Source organism: Microcaecilia unicolor, chromosome 8 (genome assembly GCF_901765095.1).
Source record: "Microcaecilia unicolor chromosome 8, aMicUni1.1, whole genome shotgun sequence".
Taxonomy (NCBI): Eukaryota; Metazoa; Chordata; class Amphibia; order Gymnophiona; family Siphonopidae; genus Microcaecilia; species Microcaecilia unicolor.
Window position 1 is genome coordinate 170201282 of NC_044038.1, and position 24494 is coordinate 170225775.

The 24494-nt window shown below is 42.7% G+C and overlaps 1 protein-coding gene across 6 annotated transcripts in view; it reads right to left on the bottom strand.

Moving 5' to 3' along the window:
* JADE2 (jade family PHD finger 2) overlaps positions 1–24494 on the bottom strand; it is a 159850-nt gene that overhangs the window by 42629 nt on the left and 92727 nt on the right. For all 6 annotated transcript variants that reach the window (XM_030211683.1, XM_030211684.1, XM_030211681.1 and 3 more), the window contains exons 6-8: positions 13763–13974; positions 11927–12094; positions 3786–3902 (exon numbers count right to left, since the gene is read on the bottom strand). In XM_030211683.1, the coding sequence (XP_030067543.1) occupies positions 3786–3902; positions 11927–12094; positions 13763–13974 (497 nt within the window). The remainder of the gene's footprint in view (positions 1–3785; positions 3903–11926; positions 12095–13762; positions 13975–24494) is intronic.

Genomic DNA, 24494 nt, shown 5'->3' on the forward strand with positions numbered 1-24494 from the left:
TGCAGTGCTCGAACTATATGATGCCTGAAGCATGCCTGGTGGCAAGATGAGTGTCAGCATCCTCTGTACAGGCTAGTGGGAAACGAGGCTGTGACAGGCAGCAGAAGGATAATCACTCCAGTAACTGGCTATGCCAGAAATTCTGGGCTGAGAAATATCCAATCCATGATTTACAGTTGCTTAAAGAGGCACTTCAGTTTAGCTGGCTTGAAGTGCTAAGCAGCAGTAAATTATAAATATTATATACTCTAGGAAGGAAAAAAATATTACTTTTGTTTAGTTTTTAACAGAATCTCATTTTCTAGCTGTTTGTTGCATTTTACCTACCCCGTAAGCCTGTGAAGGATCTGCTCTGCCTAGGGCACAGCTTGCCACGCCCCTAAATCTCCACATGGGGCTGGTTGACCATCAGAACCCTAAAAATCTTGACAATCTGGGAGGGGAAGGGGAGGGGGAGCTATTGGGGTATTGTGGCTAAGCTGTCATTTACATTTGTTCCTCTGCCTTATTTAGTAGGGTTGGTTTATGGTTGTATTGATCACTGACAATCTTGTATTATTGCATTATCTTTTCAATAAAAGGAAAATAAACACTGAAAAAAAAATCTTGACAATACTTGAGGCCCTTAAATGAACTGGATTATGGTAAGTTACAATAAGGATGATACCAAATGTTGTATATAAGTTTTTGAGAGCACATGGATCCACCCTCTTTGCGTTTCACATCCAAGAGATGAGATTAAAGTGGCTTCCGCATTCCAGGCCAAGATCCCAACTAAAGAAGATGGTCATAAAAACAGAATATTAAGATGCTTATTTTAGAAGCGCTATCTGGGTTTTAGATGTGCATAAACCAGCATTTAAACATTTATAGTGCATAAACATCTAAATCCCAATTTTACGAAGTCAGGATGCACACGTCTAAAACTGAATAACGTGCATATGGCAAGGAGAAATGTTTTACGTGTTTTGTGCAGGACTAGGTTAGGCCTAAAAAATAAATGTATATTCCCTATTTCAGAAGGAGAATGTATGTCGATGCCAAAAAAAATTTGTTTGGATTCACACGTGCTACCTGAGATGTCTAGGTTTCAGAGAAGTGCTCGTACTGAACAATGCTCCACTGGAGAGATTAGGGGAGGTCACCCCTTTAATCCCTCAGTGGTTGGTGTCTCTCCAGAAAGTGAAATTGACAAGCAATACTGGGCTCTGTGACAGCTTTAGGAAAAATAAAGCACAGCAACATATATAGGGCTCCTTTTTAAAACAGAAAAATGTCCAAAAAGCGGCAGATGGATTTGTTTTCGCTAAAATGTCCAAATTGCTATTTTTACATCCATTTTTAAGACAGTTTTCTATGCAGTTCCTATGCAGTGCATCTAAATCACAAGGGGGCATGTTGGGGGGAGTGAGATTTGGGTGCTACCAAAACTTGGATGTTTTTCTGCCATAATGGAACAAAGCAAAAACGTCCAGGGCTAAAAGATAGTTGTGGTCTAGACCCGTTTCAATCAAGACTAAATCACAAAAAGGTGCCCTAAATAACTAAACTGGAGGGATTAAGGCATGACCCCCCTCCTCCCACGGTGGTCACTGACCCCCCTCCCACCCCCCAAAGATGTGAAAGAAACAGTACAATATCAGCCTCTATGACAGCTTCATATGCGATCGCCCAGTCCTATTAGAGAAGCAAGCAGGTCTCTGGAGTAGCCAGGACCCAGGCCCATCACTTGTGGTGGAAAGTGTAAAACCTTCAAAACCTAACAGAAACCTACTGTACCCACATATAGGTGACACCTGCAGACATAAGGGCTATTTTAGTGGTGTACAGTTGGGTACACTAGGTTTTTGGTGGCTTTTGGAGGGCTCACCATTAATATAAAGGAGTAGCGGTCAGATGTGTACCTATGACCTTTTATGTAAAGTCCACTGCAGTGACCAGTCTACTGAGAATGGTGGCCCTTCCATACATCCCAATGGCTTGTTTATGTGCGTTTTTTCCCTTGGCCGTTTTTTTTTAATAGTCCAAAAAGATAGATGCACTGAGCAGAAAAACATCTAGCAAATGGCCATTTTCAAAACAAAAAGTTGAACGTTCACGACTGGATTTTTGGACTTTTCCCCCAAAACATCCAAAATCGGATTTAGATGTCATATCGAAAATGCCCCTCAATGTAACACAGTAGATGACAGCACATAAAGACCTGAATAGTCCATCCAGTCTGCCCAACAATCAAACCTATTATCAGTTTTGAAATGCCCATTTCCATGCCCCTTTTTGGTTGCAAGCATTAGAATTTAGGCACTCTGCGTTACAAAATACACTTAACAAGTTATGTGCACAAATTCTAATTATTGCTCATTATTCATTGTTAAATGCTGTTATGAATGCTAGTTAGTTTCTTAAGCCAATTATGTTACATGCATTGTTATAGAATACGCTTGGATTTTAGTGCGCAACACTAGGCGTGATATACAGAATCCAGGGGAATGCTAAAAAAAAGGGTACAGAGTGAATCAACCATCCCAAACACTAATAATTAAAACAACAAGCTGCTGCTCAGTGCAGTCTGCTCGGGGCTGCAGATACGGCAAATGCATCGTTCATAGCCTTCAACAGGTGGAGAGTTTCAGCCATCACACTATGCTGATATTCAGGGGCTGATATTCAATGGCTCCTGATCCACGTAAAGATAACTGGACAACTTCTTTGGTTATCTGTCAGCAGATTTTCAGCTGATTTATCTGCTTAAGTTAGACCGCTATATAAATGGTTCTAAACCAGGGGTTCTCACCTCAGTCCTCAGGACATACCTAGCCAGGCGGGATTTCAGGATACCCACAATGAATATGTACAAGACAGATCTGCATACGACAGAGGCAATGCATGCAAATTTATCTCATGCATATTCATTACAGATATCTTCAAAATCTGACTGGATAGTTATGTCCCAAGGACAGGGTTGAGATCCCTTGTCCTAAACTTAAAACCTATAAGTTATCTTGTGAAGTTAGGGCAGCTCTTTATCCTTTTAAAAAGGACAGCATAGAGCTTTTATAATACTATCCAATTAACTTTTAATCCCGACTCTGGAATGCCTCTGATCCCTCCCAGACTCATCACATAACTTTTACCTGGACACAAATAGATCTGTTCAAGTTATGCAGTCAGTGGGACCAAAGTTTCAAAACCAAATTCTATGAAGTTAACCACATAAATTGTTTGAAATATCAGCCTCTCATTGGCCAGACAGGATGCAGGGGCACTGAATTCTGAATGGATCTGCATTCAGTAGCACCTGGCTAAGCAATATTTTTGTGATACCTGCATTAGATGGATGAAGGAGGAGGAGAAAGGTTAAAAATGGGGGGGGGGGGGGGGGGAATCCCCTAGGTACTTATGAATAATGACCCACTACTCTGCACACCAGTTGGGGGTTGATTCCAGTTGAGCCAGAAGCCCACAGGAGCAGAAAGAAAATGAAACCCCACCCTGAACCACCCCCCCCAATGTAAATACCCTAATGCCATTGAGTTTTTGACAAAAATGTCTGCTATGAATGCACTTTACTCATCTTTCTTTAAATTCCATAATCTGCAGTCCCCCCCCCCCCCCCCCCGCGGTGAACCCACATCTCACTATCATCCATTTAACATGATTAACTGGGCACCTCAGTCAGAGCCTCTTTGCATGGCCTGGTCAATGTCTATCACTCAGGTTAGCTGTAGGTACCATTCTTGTCCGTGTCACTCACTCAGAGCACTTACAGTAAAAGTAGCACATACCTGAATGCATGTCCCGGTGCATTCCTTACACAGACTGCAGGATAAAGCCCACCGGCTTGCAGGAATGTGAGAGATCTTTGTGATGGGTTCCATTTTTTCAGGGCATCCAATGCTAACCTGAATAGAACATAGAATTCAGTGCCTGATCTAGAACAGAAATATATACTGTGTGGTCTGCACGGTGCTACATTATACATTTTTTAACTATATGTGCTATTTAGACTTCCATTTCAGTAAAACAATGTAGCTAACATTTACACCAAATTCCCAAATTATAAACTAAAACATGAGTATACAGGAATTCAGACCAGGGGCGAGCAAATCTGCAGCCCATCACTGAACTGTATGTGGCCTGCAAGACCACGGAAAGTACACACTGAAAACGGACCACACAAACATCATTACTTGAGCGTGCTGTTCACCGCCGCTGCCTTGAGTTTCTCTCCTCACATGTTATTCTTGACCCACTACAATCTGGTTTTCGCCCTCTCCACTCAACCGAAACTGCGCTTACTAAAGTCTCCAATGACTTATTACTGGCTAAATCCAGAGGTCAATATTCCATCCTCATTCTTCTTGATCTTTCCGCTGCTTTTGACACTGTCAATCACAGCATACTTCTCGATACCCTGTCCTCACTTGGATTCCAGGGCTCTGTCCTTTCCTGGTTTTCTTCCTACCTCTCCCTCCGCACCTTTAGTGTTCACTCTGGTGGATCCTCTTCTACTTCTATCCCTCTGCCTGTTGGCGTATCTCAGGGTTCTGTTCTTGTTCCCCTCCTCTTTTCTATCTACACTTCTTCCCTTGGTTCATTAATCTCATCCCATGGCTTTTCCTACCATCTCTATGCTGATGACTCCCAAATCTACCTTTCTACCCCTGATATCTCACCTTGCATCCAAACCAAAGTTTCAGCGTGCTTGTCTGACATTGCTGTCTGGATGTCTCAACGCCACCTGAAATTAAATATGACCAAAACCGAGCTTCTCATTTTCCCCCCCAAACCCACCTCCCCGCTCCCCCCGTTTTCTATTTCTGTTGATGGCTCTCTCATTCTCCCTGTCTCCTCAGCTCGAAACCTTGGGGTCATCTTTGACTCTTCTCTCTCCTTCTCTGCTCATATCCAGCAGATTGCCAAGACCTGTCGTTTCTTTCTTTACAACATCCGTAAAATCCGCCCCTTTCTTTCCGAGCACTCTACCAAAACCCTCATCCACACCCTTGTCACCTCTCGTTTAGACTACTGCAATCTGCTTCTTGCTGGCCTCCCACTTAGTCATCTCTCCCCTCTCCAGTCGGTTCAAAACTCTGCTGCCCGTCTCGTCTTCTGCCAGGGTCGCTTTACTCATACTACCCCTCTCCTCAAGACCCTTCACTGGCTCCCTATCCGTTTTCGCATCCTGTTCAAACTTCTTCTACTAACCTATAAATGTACTCACTCTGCTGCTCCCCAGTATCTCTCCACACTCGTCCTTCCCTACACCCCTTCCCGTGCACTCCGCTCCATGGATAAATCCTTCTTATCTGTTCCCTTCTCCAATACTGCCAACTCCAGACTTCGCGCCTTCTGTCTCGCTGCACCCTATGCCTGGAATAAACTTCCTGAGCCCCTACGTCTTGCCCCATCCTTGGCTACCTTTAAATCTAGACTGAAAGGCCACCTCTTTAACATTGCTTTTGACTCGTAACCACTTGTAACCACTCGCCTCCACCTACCCTCCTCTCTTCCTTCCCGTTCACATTAATTGATTTGATTTGCTTACTTTATTTTTTATTTTTGTCTATTAGATTGTAAGCTCTTTGAGCAGGGACTGTCTTTCTTCTATGTTTGTGCAGCGCTGCGTACGAATTGCAGCGCTATAGAAATGCTAAATAGTAGTAGTAGTAGTAACCAGAGTTTTAGTGATTTTCAATACTGCATTTTGCAAATATTTTCAGAACACAGCAGAGATCTTATTAACCTTTTAAAGTAATGATAGAAGTATATGGGAACAGACATTCTGCTAATAATTTATGTTCATTCAGTCATCACATTGAGTTTTGTTGGCAGTGAATTATATGGAGCATTTGTTAATTCTCTGTGTACGGCCTGATAGGGATAGTAAAGTACAGTACTGACATTCATGCAGTGTATAAAGGTTGCCCACCCCTGATTCAGGGATAGATCATAAACCACATCAAGTCTGTCTCCATTCTCTCTGCTTTCTGAAATACTCAGATCTTAAGGAACCTCCAACCTCACTCTCCTGTGTGTGATCCCCACCTCCTAAAGCAATTCACAGTGAGACAATCTATTTTATCAAACAGCCGACTTTAGGATCTGAACCTGCAAACTGCTGGTTCCCTGCTGCCAGGAACAGTAACACTGAGCTAAAGGAATAGCTCCCCTGCTAACAGAAGCCCTATTTATCCTTATCAATCTGCCCTCTCGCATCTTCCTGACCGGGCACTGAGATTTCTCTGTGTTTATCCTATGCTGTCTTAATTTTCTTACAAAATTTCTGTGCAAAATAAAATGTCTTGAACACGCTTTGGTTATTTCTGGTCCTTTCCTCTGTTCCCTCTCCCTCGTTCCTTAACTGTGACTCACAGCACAATTAAAAAAAAAAAAACCTAAAACAAATCCTCAAAATTCATGAAGGTGCTCATTTTCAAAACTCATAGACTTTCAAAGTTTAGAAAAAGATGAAGGCCTGGCTAAATCTGCAGAGTAAGAAGGAGTGGGCTGAGATTGAAATGGAAGGACTTAGTATGTTATGTGATTTTATGATGGACAGTGTGGAGTAGGAGGGACATGAGTTTAACTGTGCATTGCTTCTTTTTTGTTGTTGTTGTTGTTTAAGGGAGGGAACAGTAAATCATGATAAAAATAAATACATAACACACCACACTACAGTGAGAGCAGCACAGTGGAAATCTCTGATAGTATCTTCCTCTTTATTGAGCTAGTCGGGGGTATTTCAGGGTGTAAATCCTGTTTTACACACAGAGGCGGCCTTTTATACAGCTGCCTGATGGGATACAACATGTAAGAATATTGGTGGCGCTTACTTCTGCTGTATGAAGATGTCCCGGGGGAGGGGGAGGATACAGTTTGGGCAAAGCGGGGGCAGAGTTGTAATGCATGTTTGTATTTGACAACATATGGGGGGGAGGGGGAGGGTGTATGGCACATTCACACACACACATATATCTGCTTAGAAACAGATGTTAATATGTGTGTTGGCATTTGTGCTACTGGGGCTGGTTCTGAGAGTTTATGCTGTAAAGGCACACATGAAATATTACCTTTGTAAAATAGGTTTAAAACAAGCGCCTTTCTGAACTTCTCAAGAAGTGTCCAGTTATAAATTCAGAGCCCTACACTTTATTCTACAGCTTGAAATGAATAAAACCTCCACAATTCCAGGAATAACATGTATAGAATGTTTGTACGTTTTGTGATAAATGATCCTCCCCTCCGCCTGAGGGTCCTCGGGATCTCCCCTTCACCCTTTGCTGCCCAACCTCCTGGTTCACTGCAGTCCACAGGGCAGGGCTCAAAGAAATCAACTTCAAAGCAAACTTAACAAGTTCTTTATTTTGCTTGGGATCCAACAGTCCAGCAGTGCAAAAAGACACAATACTTGGATCAACAAAAAAACCTCACAATTCCCCCTGTTGCTCCTCTCAGGGGTACAAACACAGCAAGAAAAAAAAAACTTTTAACTCCCAGGCTTCCAGCACCCAGCTGGGCTCCTTTTAGACAGTTTTATAGCCCTGGGTCTTCTTTCTCCCCCACTCTCCCTTGGGAGGGGCCAAAACACTGCAAGCAGTCCCAAAAAAACAAACAAACACAGCTCTTGAGGCTTCAGCACATAGCTCAAACCCCTTCAGCTTCTTTTAGGCTTTTTAGCCACAGTTCACACTCCACCTTCTTCCTGCTGGGCTCAGCCCACTCCGGGAAAATCTCTCATCTCTCTTCAACCAGAACTCTTTAAACTCAAAGTTCATTCACAGCCTGAGCTCTGGAAAATGAAAAGGCCCCACCCATCTGGGTCACTCTCTCTAAGCACTGACCCATCCTCCCACATGGCCTTTCCTCTTTCCTCTCTTAGCCCAGTTACCATACCATGAAGTTACCTGGTCCCTTAGTTTGTTACCTAAGGAGTGAGCCCAGGCTGAGAGGTCCATAGGCTCTTCCTCGCTCTCTTCTCTTTCTCTCTGTCCAGCTTCTTGATACTCCATGGGCTCCCCATCCCACCCACTTTGCAGCTGTTCCTCTTTCCCTTGATTACCCTGCAGGGGCACCACCCTTTCCTTGTTAGAGTTCTCCCCCTGTTCCTGCTGGGGAAGGTAATCTCTGTACCAGGCTTTGCCCCGAGGTTGCTGGGAAATGTAGTCTCTTCCTCTCCTCCATTTTACAGGGGTCACGAACCTTTCTCTGCTCTCTCTCGGGGGATGCTGGGTAATGTAGTCTTTTTCCCTCCACCCGTTTCTAGGGGGCATTACTACTTCTCTCGCTCTCTGGGGATGGAATGGAGGCCAGGCTCTGTTCTGCCTATGTCTGCTCGTGAGCCGCCTCCCTTCTTCCTCTTCCACTTCCATCTTATCTACCCCCAGGTCCTCTCCTTCACAGTTTGGGAAGCTTGCCAGGTGCCCTTGGCCTGGATTGGCCGCTGTCGTGGACGGGATGCTGGGCTCGATGGACCCTTGGTCTTTTCCCAGTATGGCATTACTTATGTACTTATGAGGTGGTACCCTGAAAGCCAGGGATGGATTATGGCAGCCCCACTGGATCTTTCTGGTCCATGAGTGGTGCTGAGGCTATGCTTGGGAAAAGCTGCCCTTCAAGCCCACTGGGGCTAGCCCCCTGACCTGTCCTGGGGTGCTACCTGGGGATGAGAAGAAAGTGCTGGAGCCACAGAAGGGGGTTACAGAGAAATTAAACATTTAATTAAAAATATAAATAACTCTAATTGCATTTTCTAAAAAACAAAACAAACCTATTGTAGCATGCATATCCCACAGAAATAAACATGTTTATTTATTTATTACATTTGTACCCCGCTCTTTCCCACTCATGGCAGGCTCAATGCGGCTTACATGGGGCAATGGAGGGTTAAGTGACTTGCCCAGAGTCACAAGGAGCTGCCTGTGCCTGAAGTGGGAATCGAACTCAGTTCCTCAGTTCCCCAGGACCAAAGTCCACCACCCTAACCACTAGGCCACTCCTCCACTCATTTGCTGCATTTGTATCCCACATTTTCCCACCTATTTGCAGGCTCAATGTGGCTTACATTATGCCGCAATGGCAATCGCCATTAACGGAATGAAAACTTCAGATTTTTTATACAATTAAGGTACATAAAAATATCAGATGAAATGGGAATAAATGAATAACTAATACAAATCAGGTATATGATATCAAGGACAAGGTATAGCATACAGTAATAATAATGTGATTAAAGTAACCTAATGAGTTCACTATTGGTTAGTTCTGGTGTAGTTTTGAAGTTAAGTCATTTATGAAGGATTCATTTCGTAAGTCTCTTTTCAGTATCTTCTGGAAGGTTGTCAGATCATGCGTTGTTTTTATGACACTTGGTAATGCATTCCATTTTTGCGTGCCGATGTAAGAGAAGCTAGATGCATGTATTGCTTTATATTTAAGTCCTCTACAGTTGGGATAGTGGAGGTTTAAGAAAGTGCGTGATGAACTTATTGTATTTCTTGCTGGTAGATCTACTAGATCTGACATATACAATGGGGCCTCTCCATGAATGACTTTATGAACCAAGGTGCAGACTTTGAATGTATTTCGATCTTTTAATGGGAGCCAATGTAGTTTTTTTCTAAGGGGTGTGGCGCTTTCATAATTCGCTTTTCCGAATATGAGTCTGGCAGCAGTGTTCTGGGTAGTCTGGAGTTTTTTAATAATTTGTGCCTTGCATCCTGCATAGATAGAATTGCAGTAGTCCAAATGGCTTAGTACCGGCGACTGCACCAAATTGCGGAATACCTCCCTTGGGAAGAATGGTTTCACTCTTTTAAGCTTCCACATTGCATGGAACATCTTCTTTATAATACTTTTCACATGACTATCTAGGATAAGATTTTGGTCTATAATGACACCCAGAAGTTTCAGGGTGTCCGCAACAGGAAAAGTGTGGCTTGATGTATTTATAGTAGTATAGTTGGTTTTATTATGTTGCGATGAAAGGATAAGGCATTGTGTCTTTTCTGTATTAAGCTTTAGTTGGAATGTGTCCGCCCAGGATTCATTATTTGGAAACTGTGATTGATTTTATCTGACATTTCTGATAAGTCATTCTTGAACGGGATATATATTGTAACATCATCAGCATAGATGTACGGGTTTAGACTTTGGTTGGATAATGATTTGGCCAGTGGTAAAATCATTAAATTAAAGAGAATCTGTGAAAGCGGCGATCCCTGAGGCACTCCACATTCTGGTTTCCATGGTGATGATATGAGCAATTTGGATATTACTTGGTATGTTCTAACAGTTAGGAAGCTACGAAACCAGTTCAGTACATTTCCTCCAATTCTGAAATATTCTAAGATGTTTAATAGAATGGCATGGTTGACCATGTCAAACGCGCTAGACATGTCGAATTGTAAGAGAAGAACATTACTACCAGTTGCAGTTATTTGTTTAAATTTGGTTAGGAGAGTTATGAGTACTGTTTCGGTACTATTGATTAGCACGGAAGCCAGATTGAGATGCATGCAATACTGAGAAATCACTTAGATAATCGGTAAGTTGTTTGGTTACCAGGCTTTCCATCAGTTTGACTACAAGAGGGATGGATGCAATTGGTCAGTAATTGGTTATATTGTTTAGTTTTTTCTTTTGGTCTTTGGGAATTGGTGTAAGTAATATATTGCCTTTGTCCATGGGAAAGGATCCGTGTTGGAGCATGTAGTTTAGGTAGGAATAAATGTTCATGTATGGAATAAATTAGTTTTGCTTATTTTCTTTTGCAAGCAAGGCTATATCAGGTAGGGGTCCCTCGACCAGAAAACATGTTATAGAATGAATTTTTCAACTCACATACACTCCCCCTTCCAAAGACAATTATACTGCTAACTTCAGCGGTGACACCCGTCAAAAGCAATCTCAATATGGCAAGATTTACACACCCACTTCTTCATCGGGAAGCGGTGAAAATTTCTTTTGAACAAATTCTTAATGTTTAAATGTATATCTTTACGTTCTTCTGTACCATTACGACTACTAAATTCAACAAATTAAACTTGAGAATTTTACAACTTAATACTCATCTTTTTGGTGTAGTTGTTCTTATCAGCGGGGGATTTTTAAATACCGTATATTTCCCATTGTCTCGCAGGCCGCAGGTGGGCTACAGGTTTGCTCACCCCTGGTCTAAATTTCTCTATACTCATGTTTTATTTTACAAAGGTTATATAGCACGTGTGCCTATATCAAACCGGAATTGGTAATCGCCTCTCCGGTACCATGTAAGCCACATTGAGCCTACAAATAGGTGGGGAAATGTGGGATACAAATATAACAAATAAATAAAAATTTATAACAAACTCACATAAAAATCCCCCTGCTGATAAGAACTACAACAAAAAGACGAGTATTGAGTTGTAAAATTCTCAAGTTTAATTTGTTGCATTTAGTAGTCGTAATGGTACAGAAGAACGTAAAGATATACATTTAAACATTAAGAATTTGTTCAAAATAAATTTTCACCGCTTCCCAATGAAGAAGTGGGTTTGTAAATCTCACTATATTGAGATTGTTTTTGACAACTGTCACCGCTGAGGTTAGAGGTATAATAGTCTTTAGAGGGTGCGTGTTTTGAGTTGTTAAGTAAGTTAACTCCCCAAAAGATATTGGTGCCAATTAAGGGTATATTTGTAGAATGAATTTTTGGCATTCAGTGTTACCTGCCAGTAGCACTTCCTTCACCAGGGCACTGTAGTCTGTGTTACTATCTTACCTTACTCTTATTTAAAAAGTCCAGAAGCAAGCTGACAGACATTCAGCTGTTTACATGCAGCAAGAGTCAGACATGAAAGGTCACTGACCCAGACACATTCACAGCACCTACAGCCTCCTGTACTTCTCTCTCAGTTGTGGTGAAGCTACTGAAAAATGATCTTACTTCAGGTATCCATAAGGCACAGCTCACATGGACCCACTTGGTCCCGCTCCTTGTGGGTTTCAAAGCTCCCCCTCTCTTAGGGCAAAGTAAACATTTTGGCTGAACTCCGAGGGCGCACGTGCGACAAAGCCAGCTACCTAAGGGGACTTTCAGGATCCCATAGCAAGCCTGTAAGTAGAAATAAGGAAAAGTGCTTAGTCACAGCGGGGTCTCCGTCTGCGGCAGAAACAGGAGTCTACAACACAATCAATCACAGCAACAAGACGACCCTTCATCAAACTTATAAAGTACCTTTATTTTCCTCAGAACTGCAGATGATGAAATGTTGTATATTATGCTTTTTGTGGAAGCCTAATGAAATCTGCTTCTGCTGCCAAAATAAACATTTAAGCCACACAGGGCTAGATTTTATATATAACATGCCTAAAAAAATGGCACAGAAAAAAAATACGCCTAGGCATATTCTATAAAGTATGCCTAAATTTAGGCGTGGTTTATAGACTAGGCCTAGTAAACTTAGTCAAGGGCAGTATGCCAAGTAAAACTTAATGTAAATGCCTACGCCTAAATTAGACGCGGACCGGGTGTATTCTATAAAAATGTTTTAGAAATGCCCACGACCCTGAATGCCCTGAAAAAGACAGGTACAAATCAAGGTAAGGTATACACATATGAGTTTATCGTGGGCAGACTAGATGGACCGTGCAGGTCTTTTTCTGCCGTCATCTACTATGTTACTATGTTACTATGACCCGCCCATGGCCATGTCCCTTTTTCAACTATGCGCCTTAGAATTTACATGCATTTATTTACACAGATGTGCGCGTAAATTCTAATGAATGCCAATCAGTGTCAATAATTGCTTAATTGCCAATTAGCAGAGCTGACTGGCTTGTTAGTTAATTAAGTTACACGCACAAATCCAGAATATGACTGGATTTGCACGCGCAACTTAAGATGCATTATAAAGAATCCGGGGGAATGTGGCTGTAATGTGGGACTTTCTAAATATAATCTCCAGAGACTTCAAACTATGCAAAATGCAGCCATATGATTATTGGGTAATACAAGAAAATTTGATCATGTTAATCCATTAGATATGAAATATTATTGGCTACTGATATCTTTTAGAAGTCAGTTTAAAATGCTAACAATGGTAAGTAAGGCGTATTATGAACATCAACCACCTTATCTACACTCTTTCGTTAGTCCATATACATCCTTAAGGGTGTTAAGATCACTGCAAGATAATAGATTGGTCTTCCCTCAACTGTCAAGGGTAAAGGGGGAGACAACTTATAATAAAGCATTATTTTGCCTGGCACTGGTCTTATGGGATGCTCCTCTGAAGAAAATTCAAACTGAAACTAATTTCTCAATGGATGGCGAGAAGAAGAAACATTAGCATTTCTGCTAAATGTAAATTTGATTATAGTGCGTTAGAAATAGTATTAATTATTGTTTTGTTTTTTGAGAGAGAGAGATTGGTTTCTTGAATGAGTGTTTTAGACTTTCCTGTTAAACTCAATGGAGTTATTTTAAACTATATTGAATGTTTTTTTTTAACTGTAAATTGCTTAGATCTGTCTAAGTTGAGCATATCAGTTTTAATAAAATATAAAATGTATGATTTATAGCTCACAGCATGCATTAAAGGCTATCGTTCACAGATCAGCAATGCCATTTTGATTCTACTTTGAATTCTTCCCGATTTTTGTTGCCATGTGAAAATACCATCTTACTCTTTTGATCCCTGAGATGAACACAGTGAGATAGGTCTACTGTTCAGTGCTGCACATGTACAAAGAAAGAACAGATCACAGATCAAGCACCCACCTGGTGAACACAGACATTGCATTTATCACAGAAAACCATTTCATTCCCATCCTCTCCTTCTGGTGAGCGGCAGACATCACATACAACATCTTCATCATACTCAATGCCCAGTCCCTCCTCGGTCTCAATGGCGATGTTCATATTCCGATAGCAAAGCACCTCGAACTCCTCCAGAACTTTCTCTAATGTCAGCTCATCCAGCTGTGGCATCTCTGCAAAGGCAAGGAAAAGAACGTCTTTTAACTGCCTGAGAATCTGATCGGTCCAAGAAAACAACAGGGCAGTCTATCTGCAAGATCCAAGATGGCAACAGAAAAAGCAGAACAGACGAAGAAATCTATATGGAGATGAATTTATCCAACAATGCCCGACATGGGCCGTATTTCTCCCATACGTGGCAGCCTCAGGGGCAAATTATGTTGAGAACTGGATACCTCTTCACATATGTGTTGTAACTGAAGTAACTGCAATCCTATCACAAGGGAATCCACATGATGGCAATGACGCTGGTGGATTCATGGAGCCATCATGTGGATTCCCTTGTTATATGATTGCAGTCATATGAGTTACAACACATATGTATGTGTGCTTACCATAGCTTAAAATGGCGTCCCATGGTACTTTTGACATGTGCGAGTGCTACCAGCATGCTAAAAAAATAACATGAATTCTTCTGCCGAGGGGGCGTGTCTGTGCTAATCAGTTAGCGCAGCTAAATTACCACACGCTGATTAACATGGGATTAGCACATGCACCCTTACTGCCTACAAAGTAGGTGCTAATTTTTGTTAATGGCCACGCACTAATGGCACTCTGCAACCCTTTGGTTGAGGCATTCTCAGGCAGGATTTGAAGCATTTTATGAGTCTTTTTAAAGACTGTGCCATTTCATCCCTTTACTTTGCCTTGATTATACACAAAGACATTTTCCAACTACCATCTATGTGGCAAGACTCCTGAGGCAGCCACTCTTGCCGAAACATGGTGTTGTGTCTTTTTATGAAAAAACCTTGTTTTTGATTATCTACGTTTCCCTCATGTCTCCTTGGGAGTGTCCTGTTGGTTACACTACTCCTTCACTACTGTTCACTGTTCGTACTGTTTCACGTTCCTCCACCCCAGTGGTCGGTCTTCACAACATTAGCGTGTGGCCATTAAATTGGAAATGGAAAATCGACCATTTTCTAGCTCTGGCAAAAAGCAGGATTAGTGCGTGGGAAAGACCCATGTAAAGGCAAGTTAAGGTCACATTTTGACGCAGCTTAGTAAAAGATGAACTTTTATGCAGACTGCAAGGAGGCGTTACCAGGGGTGTAGCAAGGCTGTGCAGGCCAAAACAGTTAGTCTTGTTTAGTTTCCTTTGTCGTTAACAGGAGTTTTCATTTCATTTGGAGTTTTTATTTGTTGTTGTTGTTGTTTTGTGGGCAATGTTGTCAGGAATAAGTACTGTGTATTCCTGCCATTCTGTCTTAAAAACAATATGAGAAATATCGTTGACATTTTGACCCTCTTGCTACATTCTTCAATTTTTCAGCTATGTCAAGTAAACCAAAACCGAGCTGCTCCGGCTACAATATCAGACAGAGCCGTGTGGCACAAACGGGATTCTGTCTGGAACAGTTTCAGCACGGGGATGTTCTCACCAAGGGGATTGTTTGAGAATTGAACCTCAGTAGGAAAATTGATGGCACTGATAAAGATCTGTGATTCGAAAAACTGCTGCTTCTAATTTAGGATATGGTTTGTGTTTCATAGGCAGTAATAAAATATGGCTTCTGGCTAGGAGAAAAATCCATTCAGTTCCACTAATACAGATAATTACATTTGACAGCTTAACTGTCTAGAAGACAGGTCTTGCTTGCACAGATGCAATAAAAACTCAGACAAGCTCTAGCAATGGAAAGTCAATGCTTTACTCGTTAGACCTAGGAAATCACCCCTCCTGTGGATAATTAAATTGAACTGTACTGTAGCTGGCCCCATGATGGGTCACAGAATAATGTTAGGATGTAGTGCCATTGGGAATAGCTGAGCTTGGGTGCAACATGGAGACAATGTGGTGAGGCCTAAGGGAGGAAAGATGACCTGCCTCTACTGTAGTGACTCCTGCTGGCCAAAGACATGGGCTGAGGGTGGACCTTGGAGGAGAAATACTGCTAATGCTTGAATCAGTGAGGGTTCGCCAGAGCCACCTAAGTATGTCTCAGTGGGAGATGGAGGCAGGGGAAAGGGGGTTCTGCATAGTTATACCACACTTCAGGCAAAAATGAAACATCAGGGGCAGTATTCAAGGAGAGAAATAATTCCTGGGGTGAAGTGTGGGACTTTCAGCCTCTGTCCACTGAGCACAATGAAGCCATGAGGTATAATAATTAGCCATTTCCCTGGACCACAAGAACACGTCTGAGGAGTGAAGTATTCTCACGGTCAAAAGAAAGTTCATTTAGTGGAACCTCAGTACCAGGGGTGCAGCCAGACCTCGATGGGAGGGGGGCACATTTTGGCCCACCTTCCCGCTGCCACCCTCCCGCCACCACTTCCACCCCTCATGACCGCTACCGCCTCCCACCACTACTTCTGCTACCCTGCCGCCACTTCACCCCCACCGCCACTGTGCCCCACCAGCTAAAGCATTTCTCCTGCGCTGGTCTCATATTGCCTGGCGCCCTGTTCTGTTTCAATCACTATGCACACTTGTTTTAATAAAACTGAGCATGCCCTCATTGAGTGTACCAGTAGAATGCCCATCCCTGGCACAAAGGGGACCTGCTATAACATAAAAGCAATATGCTCATGGACAGCATCTCAAAAAAGTCTAATGTGCCAACACAGTGCGCTGCTTTAAGAGGAAAAGAGACCTCAAATGCCAACACACAAGACATGTCTGGCCACGCAATGGTGGAACAGGACAAAACAAGTTTCTTACTGGCATATACACATTATATGTTCAGAAGTTAACCACACTACCTTGGGATAAGCGTTATATAAATTCCTACATAATTTCCCTATGCCACTGAGCAACAATGCTCCATCTAAGGTGTGGACTCAAAAGTTGCTTTTCAGGACCCTCAATGTGGTTCTGTTACACCACAAAATAGTGCATAAAATGTTATATCTAAAGCTGGAATCCTCACGCCACGTACAGACGTAATATTCTGACACACGTGAAATACAATGAAATCATCAATAGCCATAGAACGGATGCTAGGGTGGTGATTTCTTTTAAAGGAGGAGAGAATGCATACCTTTTATCCCCAAATAAAGTGTTAAAATGCAAATAATTAAGGGGTCAGTATTCAAAGTAATTTAACTGAACAGATATGGCTCCTGGCGCACACTGTCACCTGTAACTTATAGAATACTAAAGGGTACACACATTACTGAAACCCCCACACACACACCAGCTATACGGCACATATGAATGTATATATCCAGCCATTCTAATGTTCTATAAAGGAAAGTGAGTGCCTATTTCTTTCAGATAATAGGCACCTATCCAGGGATGGCCCAAGACAATCTTTTGCCTAAGGCAGCCACCCCAGCTCCTCCTCCGCTGCCCCCCCCCACCCCGCTCTACCTTCTCCAACCCTCTTCCCTGAAACTACTTTATTTTTTCTTGTTTTTCAAAAGAAGGTGGCAGCAGAGACTCCTTTTGACTGCCCTGCTGCCGGTCCAGCTCCTTCTCTCTACTGAGGGAGGCCCGCCTCTCTGACGTAATTTCCTGTTTCCTCAGAGGCAGGCCGGAACCAGCAGCAGGGTAGCTTATGGGAGTCGCTGCCTTCTTTTGAAAAACAAGAAAAGAAAATTCTAATTTCAGGGAAGGGGGTTGGGGAGGGAGCGATGCCACCTCATAAGAGTGCCACTTGAGGCCCCCGCCTCAGGTGGCCTAATGGTAGGGCCACCACTGCGGCCCTACCATTATGGAATTACCCTCTATGACTCCTCTACCATTATGGAATTACCCTCTGCATCTACTTTTTAATGCATGTATACATCAGACAATTTTCTGCGCGTCCTTGAATACATCAAACTTCCTCCTACACATTCAAGTCCTTTATACAATTATTCTAAGTGTATTAGAAGTAGCAGCGGCCCGGCCGCAGGGTTACCTTATGGCTCCAGAAAAAGGAGGACGGATTGAGCCAGCCGGATTTTACTTCCATTGCTTTCTATGTAAAGCAATTGCTTTCAATGGAAGTAATTGAGCCAGCCGGGTTTTACTTCCATTGCTTTCAATGGAAAGCAATGGAAGTAAAACTCGGCTTGCTCAATCCGTCCTCCTTTTTCTGGAGCCATATGGTAACCCTGAGCCTAGGGGTAGAGCACTGGGACGACAACCAGAGTAAACCCAGAGTAAATCCCACTGCTGCTCCTTGTGACCTTGGGCAAGTCACTTAACCCTCCACTGCTTCAGGCACAAGCTTAGATGGTAAAAGCCCTCTGGAGACAGGGAAATACCTGGTGTACTTGAATGCAAATCTCCCCGAGCCTCTACAGAAATAGGTGTGAGCTAAATCTAAATAAACAGAGAAGAGATCTGGTTATAAGTTCAAAAGAGGGCCAGCACACCCCAAACGCCAGCCAGATTCTAAAGACTCCAGCACATTGTTGATCATGTGCCAAAACTGAAGCAACACTGCTATTAGCAATATTATGGGAACATTGAGGAGGAAAGTGCAGAAAGATCCTGCTCATTCACAGACATGATATGCTGACCCACAAATCAAGAAAAAAAAATTGTGGGTCTCAGGGAGTTTTACTACAGCCAGACACAGGGGTTAAAGGGTGATCCATTGGAAATAACTTCCTAAACCTCTTGATCTCTTGATTCCCTAAAAGGCTTCACCACAAGGGGAAAAACCAGTGAGGGAAAAGAAAAGAAGGTGAAAGATGGAAGGAGAGAAAGAGACAGGAAGCCCAAGTAGTAGTTACATCTATTTCCAATTCAATTAGCAATGAATTCATCAATTCCAGTTCAGAATCCCCTGGAGCACACTTAAGTGGCAATTGTATCTGATGAGCACCAGGCTATAAATGGCTTGTGAGTCACTGAACAATGAGGCCTCAAGGTACAATTGTTTCTTCACTTCTGCTCCATTTATCCCCAAGCTCTCTCCTCATCAGAAAAAGTTATCACTCTTAAACTCCGGTGGCACATAACATGTTGTATTAGCTGAGCAAACAGTTACCTGGACTGAGACGTAGCCCAAAATAAGAATTCTCCTCGTATTTCAAAATTCAGCACAAAGCTTCAAGTGCTAAAAATTCTTAGAAACCCACAATGGACCCAAAATACCTTCCTATACAGATACTATAGGTGTAGTGGAGTAGAACACATCAAGATTCAATTGTGGTTAGTTCATCCAGTTGTCTTATGTAAAGTATCACCCTTCATCTGACTTTTAAAAAATCTATTACGTCTATCACTAAGCTTAATGCTAGTACTGGAGAAACCAGTATCACTTGTTACTGTAAGGAAGCAGTCAGGCATGAAAAAGGTACATTATGACAAGGCAACAGGAAGCAGAAAGGACCCTTGGTCATGCTATGCAGAAGGTAAACACAGCTCTCTGTCCTGGATTTAACCCTGCTGCATGCAGAAACATGTCTTGTTCTTCCAGTGCATTTTTTCTAGCGAAAAAGGTGCCGGTACTCAAATGCCAGGCCACCCTTCAGGGGTGGGGTGATCACCGAGGGGCCCACCCCACAATAACCAGGCCCCCTGCAACCAGTCACAGAATCTATGACAAGGCAGAATTGGTGTTAGAGCCTGAGCTCTTTCATTAAAATACGAGGACCATGGGTCAATTTTAGCAGACAATGGAAAAGGTGCCAGTACCCCCAAGTACCCCCTCAAAAAAAGCTCAGTGTTCTTCTTACCATCAACTGGGAAATTGGAGCTAAACCTTTCCACATGCAACTGGGGCAAACCCAGGTCTCACTCAGCCTTTTTCCCCAAGAGATGGGGCTCTACAGAACCTGGGAATAGCAGGCTGAGAGCCAGGCTTCAAATCTCACTACTACTTCTTGTGATCTTGGGAAAGTCACTTAACCTTCAGGTACAGACTGTGAGTCTTCCAGGGACAGGGAAAAATCTACTGTTCCTTTTTCACATTTATGTTCCTCTTGCAGAGGTTGCATTTCAAGAAAATAGCCAAACCTGCCAAATCATTTCTTAATAAGTTAAGGTGCTAGGATGACATTCTAATTGCACAGAGAGTAATTTTGTGTCATTGGGGCTCAGATCCACTCAGCTGTGTTAATGCATCTCATGCCTAAGAACTACAAGATAATTTTCAGATCAGGGCCAGATTTAGGAGTCCTTTTAATAAGCTGCATTAAGCACCAACGCGTGCTTACTGCAGGTAAAAAAAAGCACTACCGCGGAGCGTGCTCAGACATCCTGTTGTCACTTTTGGATCAGCACGCGCCTAAAAAATAAAATCCATTTTCTAGCGCCAGAGACATATTTGGAGCAGAGGGTGGGTACAGGTACATTAATCAGCTGCAAAAGACAGTCCCTTAGGCTGCAGCCCAATACAGCCTATTCTGAGCCACAAAGCTGCTGGGCAAAGAAGCTCAAGCCACCAGCGTTTTCTCATAGAGAAGTCATCCCATCCCCTTTATTATTTATGTCACCCTTCTCTGTACCTTTTCTAATTCCACTAAATCTTTTTTGATATGCAGTGACCAGAATTGTACACAGTATTCAAGGTGTGCTTGCACTATGGAGTGATGCAAAGGTATTATAACATCCTCATTTTTGTTTTCCATTATTTTCCTAATAATACCTAACATTGTATTTGTTTTCTTAGCCGCCGCTACACACTAAGCAGAGGGTTGCAACGTATCATCAACGACGACACCTAGATCCTTTTCCTGGTCGGTGACTTCTAATGCGGAACCTTGCATCAAATAGCTATACCTCTTTCCCACATGCATCACTTTGCACTTGCTCATATTAAACATTGTCTGCCATTTGGATGCTCAGTCTCTCAGTCTTGTAAGGTCCTCTTGCAATTTTTCACAATCCTCTTGTGATTTAACAACTTTGAATAACTTTCCAGCTTATTTTCGAAAGAGACGGACGCCCATCTTCCGACACAAATCGGGAGATGGACGTCCGTCTCAAAAACAGGTATAATCGAAAGCTGAATTTGGACGGCCCCAACTGCTTTCCATCACGGGGACGGGCGAAATTCTCGGGGGCATGGCTGAACGGTAGCAAAGGCGGGACAGGGGCGTTCCGGGGCGTGGTTAACAGATGGACCTCCGCGCCTGATAATGGAAAGAAGCAAGACATCCCCGACGAGCATTTAGTCCACACAAAGTTGGTCCTGTTTTTTTCACGACCAAGCTTCCAAAAAGTGCCCAAACTGACCAGATGACCACCGGAGGGAATCGGGGATGATCTCCCCTGTCTCCCCCAGTGGTCACTAACCCCCTCCCACCCTAAAAAACAAACTGCTTAAATATTTTTTCCAGCCTCTATGTCAGCCTCAAATACCATACCTAGCTCCATGACAGAAGTATGCAGGTCCCCCGAGCAATTTTAGTTTAGTTGGTGCTGCAGAGAGCAAAAATCGTAAGAAAAAAAAACATGCAAGTGCAGTCAGGGACGTCCAAAAAAAAACATGCAAGTGCAGTCAGGGATGTCCAAATTAAAACAATAGTAGTAGGGGGATTTGAACCAGACACCTTCTGATTACAAGACTTGTGCTCTAACCACTGCACCACTTGTTCAGTTGCTTAGACATTCCTTCCCTTTCCATTAAGTCCCTCCAAGTTTCTGTCAGCCAATCACAGCTCATTTACCTGACATCGGTGTCAGCTAAATGAGCTGTGATTGGCTGACAGAAACTTGGAGGGACTTAATGGAAAGGGAAGGAGGTCTAGACAGCTGAATAAGTGGTGCAGTGGTTAAAGCACAGGTCTGGTAATCAGAAGGTGGCTGGTTCAAATCCCACTATTATTATTGTTTTAATTTGGACTCCCTGACTGCACTTGCATGTTTTTTTTTTTTGGACGTCCCTGACTGCACTTGCATGGGATACCTTCTATCCCATGATGTTCCAATTTTCTCTGGAGTCTTTCATGAGGTATTGTGTCAAATGCCTTTTGAAAATCCAGATACACAATATCGACTGGCTCACCTTTATCCACATGTTTGTTCACTCCTTCAAAGAGATGTAGTAGATTGGTGAGGCACGATTTCCCTTCACTAAATACATGCTTGCTTTGTCTTATTAATCCATACTTAAGCATATGCTCTGTAATTTTGTTCTTTATAATAGTCTCTACCATTTTGCCCAGCACAGGCTCACCGGTCTGTAATTTCCCGGATTACTTCTGGAACCTTGTTTAAAAATCAGTGTTACATTGGCCACCCTCTAATCTTCCAGTACCATGGTTGATCTTAAAGATAAATTACATATTATTAACAATAGTTCTGCAAGTTCATTTTTCAATTCTATCAATACTCTGGGATGTATACCATACGGTCCAGGTGATTTGCTACTCTTCAATTTGTCAAATTGCCCCATTACATCTTCTAGGTTTACAGAGATTTGATTCAGTTTCTGTGACTCATCAGCATTGAATACCATTTCTGGCACCTGTATCTTTCCCACATCTTCCTCAGTGAAGACCGAAACAAATAATTCATTTAATCTCTCTGCTATGGCCTTGTCTTCTATTTACGCGTCAATATACAAAAAGGTGCATCCTGTTTCCAACAGAGGCCAATCCAGGTCACAAATACCTGGCAAGATCCCCAAAAAGTTCAATACATTTTATGCTGCTTATCTCAGAAATAGCAGTGGATTTTCCCCAAATCAATTTAATAATGGTCTATGGACTTTTCCTTTAGGAAGCCGTCCAGAGTAGACCCTTTTTAAACCCTGAAAAAGCTAACCGCCTTTACCACATTTTCTGGCAACCAATCCCAGAGTTTAATTACACATTGAGTGAAGAAACATTTTCTCCGATTCATATTAAATTTACTACTTTGTAGCTTCATCGCATGCCCCTAGTCCTAGTATTTTTGGAAAGAATAAACAAACAATTCATGTCTACCCATTCCACTTCACTCATTATTTTATAAACCTCTATCATATCTCTCCTCAGCCGTCTCTTCTCCAAGCTGAAGAGCCCTAGATGCTTCAGCCTTTCCTCATAGGGAAGTCGTCCCATCCACTTCATAATTTTCATCGCCCTTCTCTGTACCTTTTCTAATTCCACTCTCCTTTATATTTTCAAAGCACTTAGCCTTCCAAAGTTCCATGGGTTTCTATGGAACTTTGGAAGGCTAAGTGCTTTGAAAATATGCCTCTATGTCTTTTTTTGAGATGCGGCGACCAGAATTGAACACAATATTTGAGGTGCAGTCGCACCATGGACCGATACAAAGGCACAGTTCCTATTTGCATACAATTTGCATACTTTATCGGCAAGCAAAAATGTGACATTATGCTTGTACTAGGATGCTAAGTTGTCAGCATATGGCTCTAACATAAACTTACTGCACTGACCTCCCACCCTCACCTCCACCATACCATAAGCCTTCATTCAGTTCCCTTAGCTTTCTTTCTCTTTTTAATTCAGAGCATGAGGAGTGTGTGTCTGTGTCTCTAACAGGTCAGCAAGGATGCAATGCACAGCTTTGATCTTTGCAAAACATTTTTATCCTCGACCTTTATAAATGCAGGAATGTTCAGCCACTGGTAGAAGTCACTTTGTGCAATAACTACCTCCCAGAATAGTTTGCTATCATGGCATCTTTTCAAGTGGGTACTGCAGCTCCAGCCCCCTCCTTTAAGGAGCCGGAGAACAGAAGCTGGTGTTCATTAACTATATGTCATCTTAGTATGATTTGCTATCTAAATCTGCAAATAATTCTAGCCCTGGTGTCCTTTCAGTCTTCTTCAAATGACATGCAAGCATCTCTCCATCTATATTCCGAGCTCAAATGCTTTTTGTTCTTGCTTGCACCTCTCAGCTGAACTGGAGGCTTTCTGGTTACAGCCCATGTAGCCATGCTGGGGATGGAAGCCACAGCTCCAGGTTTCAGTTATTGGATGCTGCTCAGTAGTAACCTCTGAAGTGAGCTGGGAGGGGCAGAAAGAACAACTGCCTAATTATAGTACATTAAAAAGTCTCTCAGAACCTCAGGATAGACCTGGATTCCATTCAATCATTAACTAATTCAAACTGGAGATTCATTTTTCCTTATTTTTGTGGCCAGCAGTTTCCCCTTGCTTGGGCAGGCCACCTCAATCAGAGTCAGCTTTGACACAATTTCTACAGCCCCTGCAGAATTCTCAGACCCAGAAACAGACTTAGGAATTGTACCTAGCAATGGCATAGCCAGACCCAGTATTTTGGATAGGCCCAGAGTTAATTTAGATGGGTCCTTCCACACCACAACCCCCCACATCAACCCCCACCCCACCCCTCGGAGATATAAAAAAAAAATTATAGGTATTTTTTCACCTACCCCACATCAACATCACTCCTCCTCCGCAGTGTCCCGGCATCTGCCTGCCTGTCACTGAACCCCATCTCTCTCCAGTACACTTTACAGGCATCTCCGGCGCCTGCAGTGATTCATTATTGCTGCCTGCGCCGGCCCCGCAGGCTTCCATTGGCTGGGTCCTGCCTTCACTGATATCATTTCTAGTTTCCTGTCTGGCAGAACCTGGCCAATGGAAGCCTGCGTGACTGGTGCAGGCAG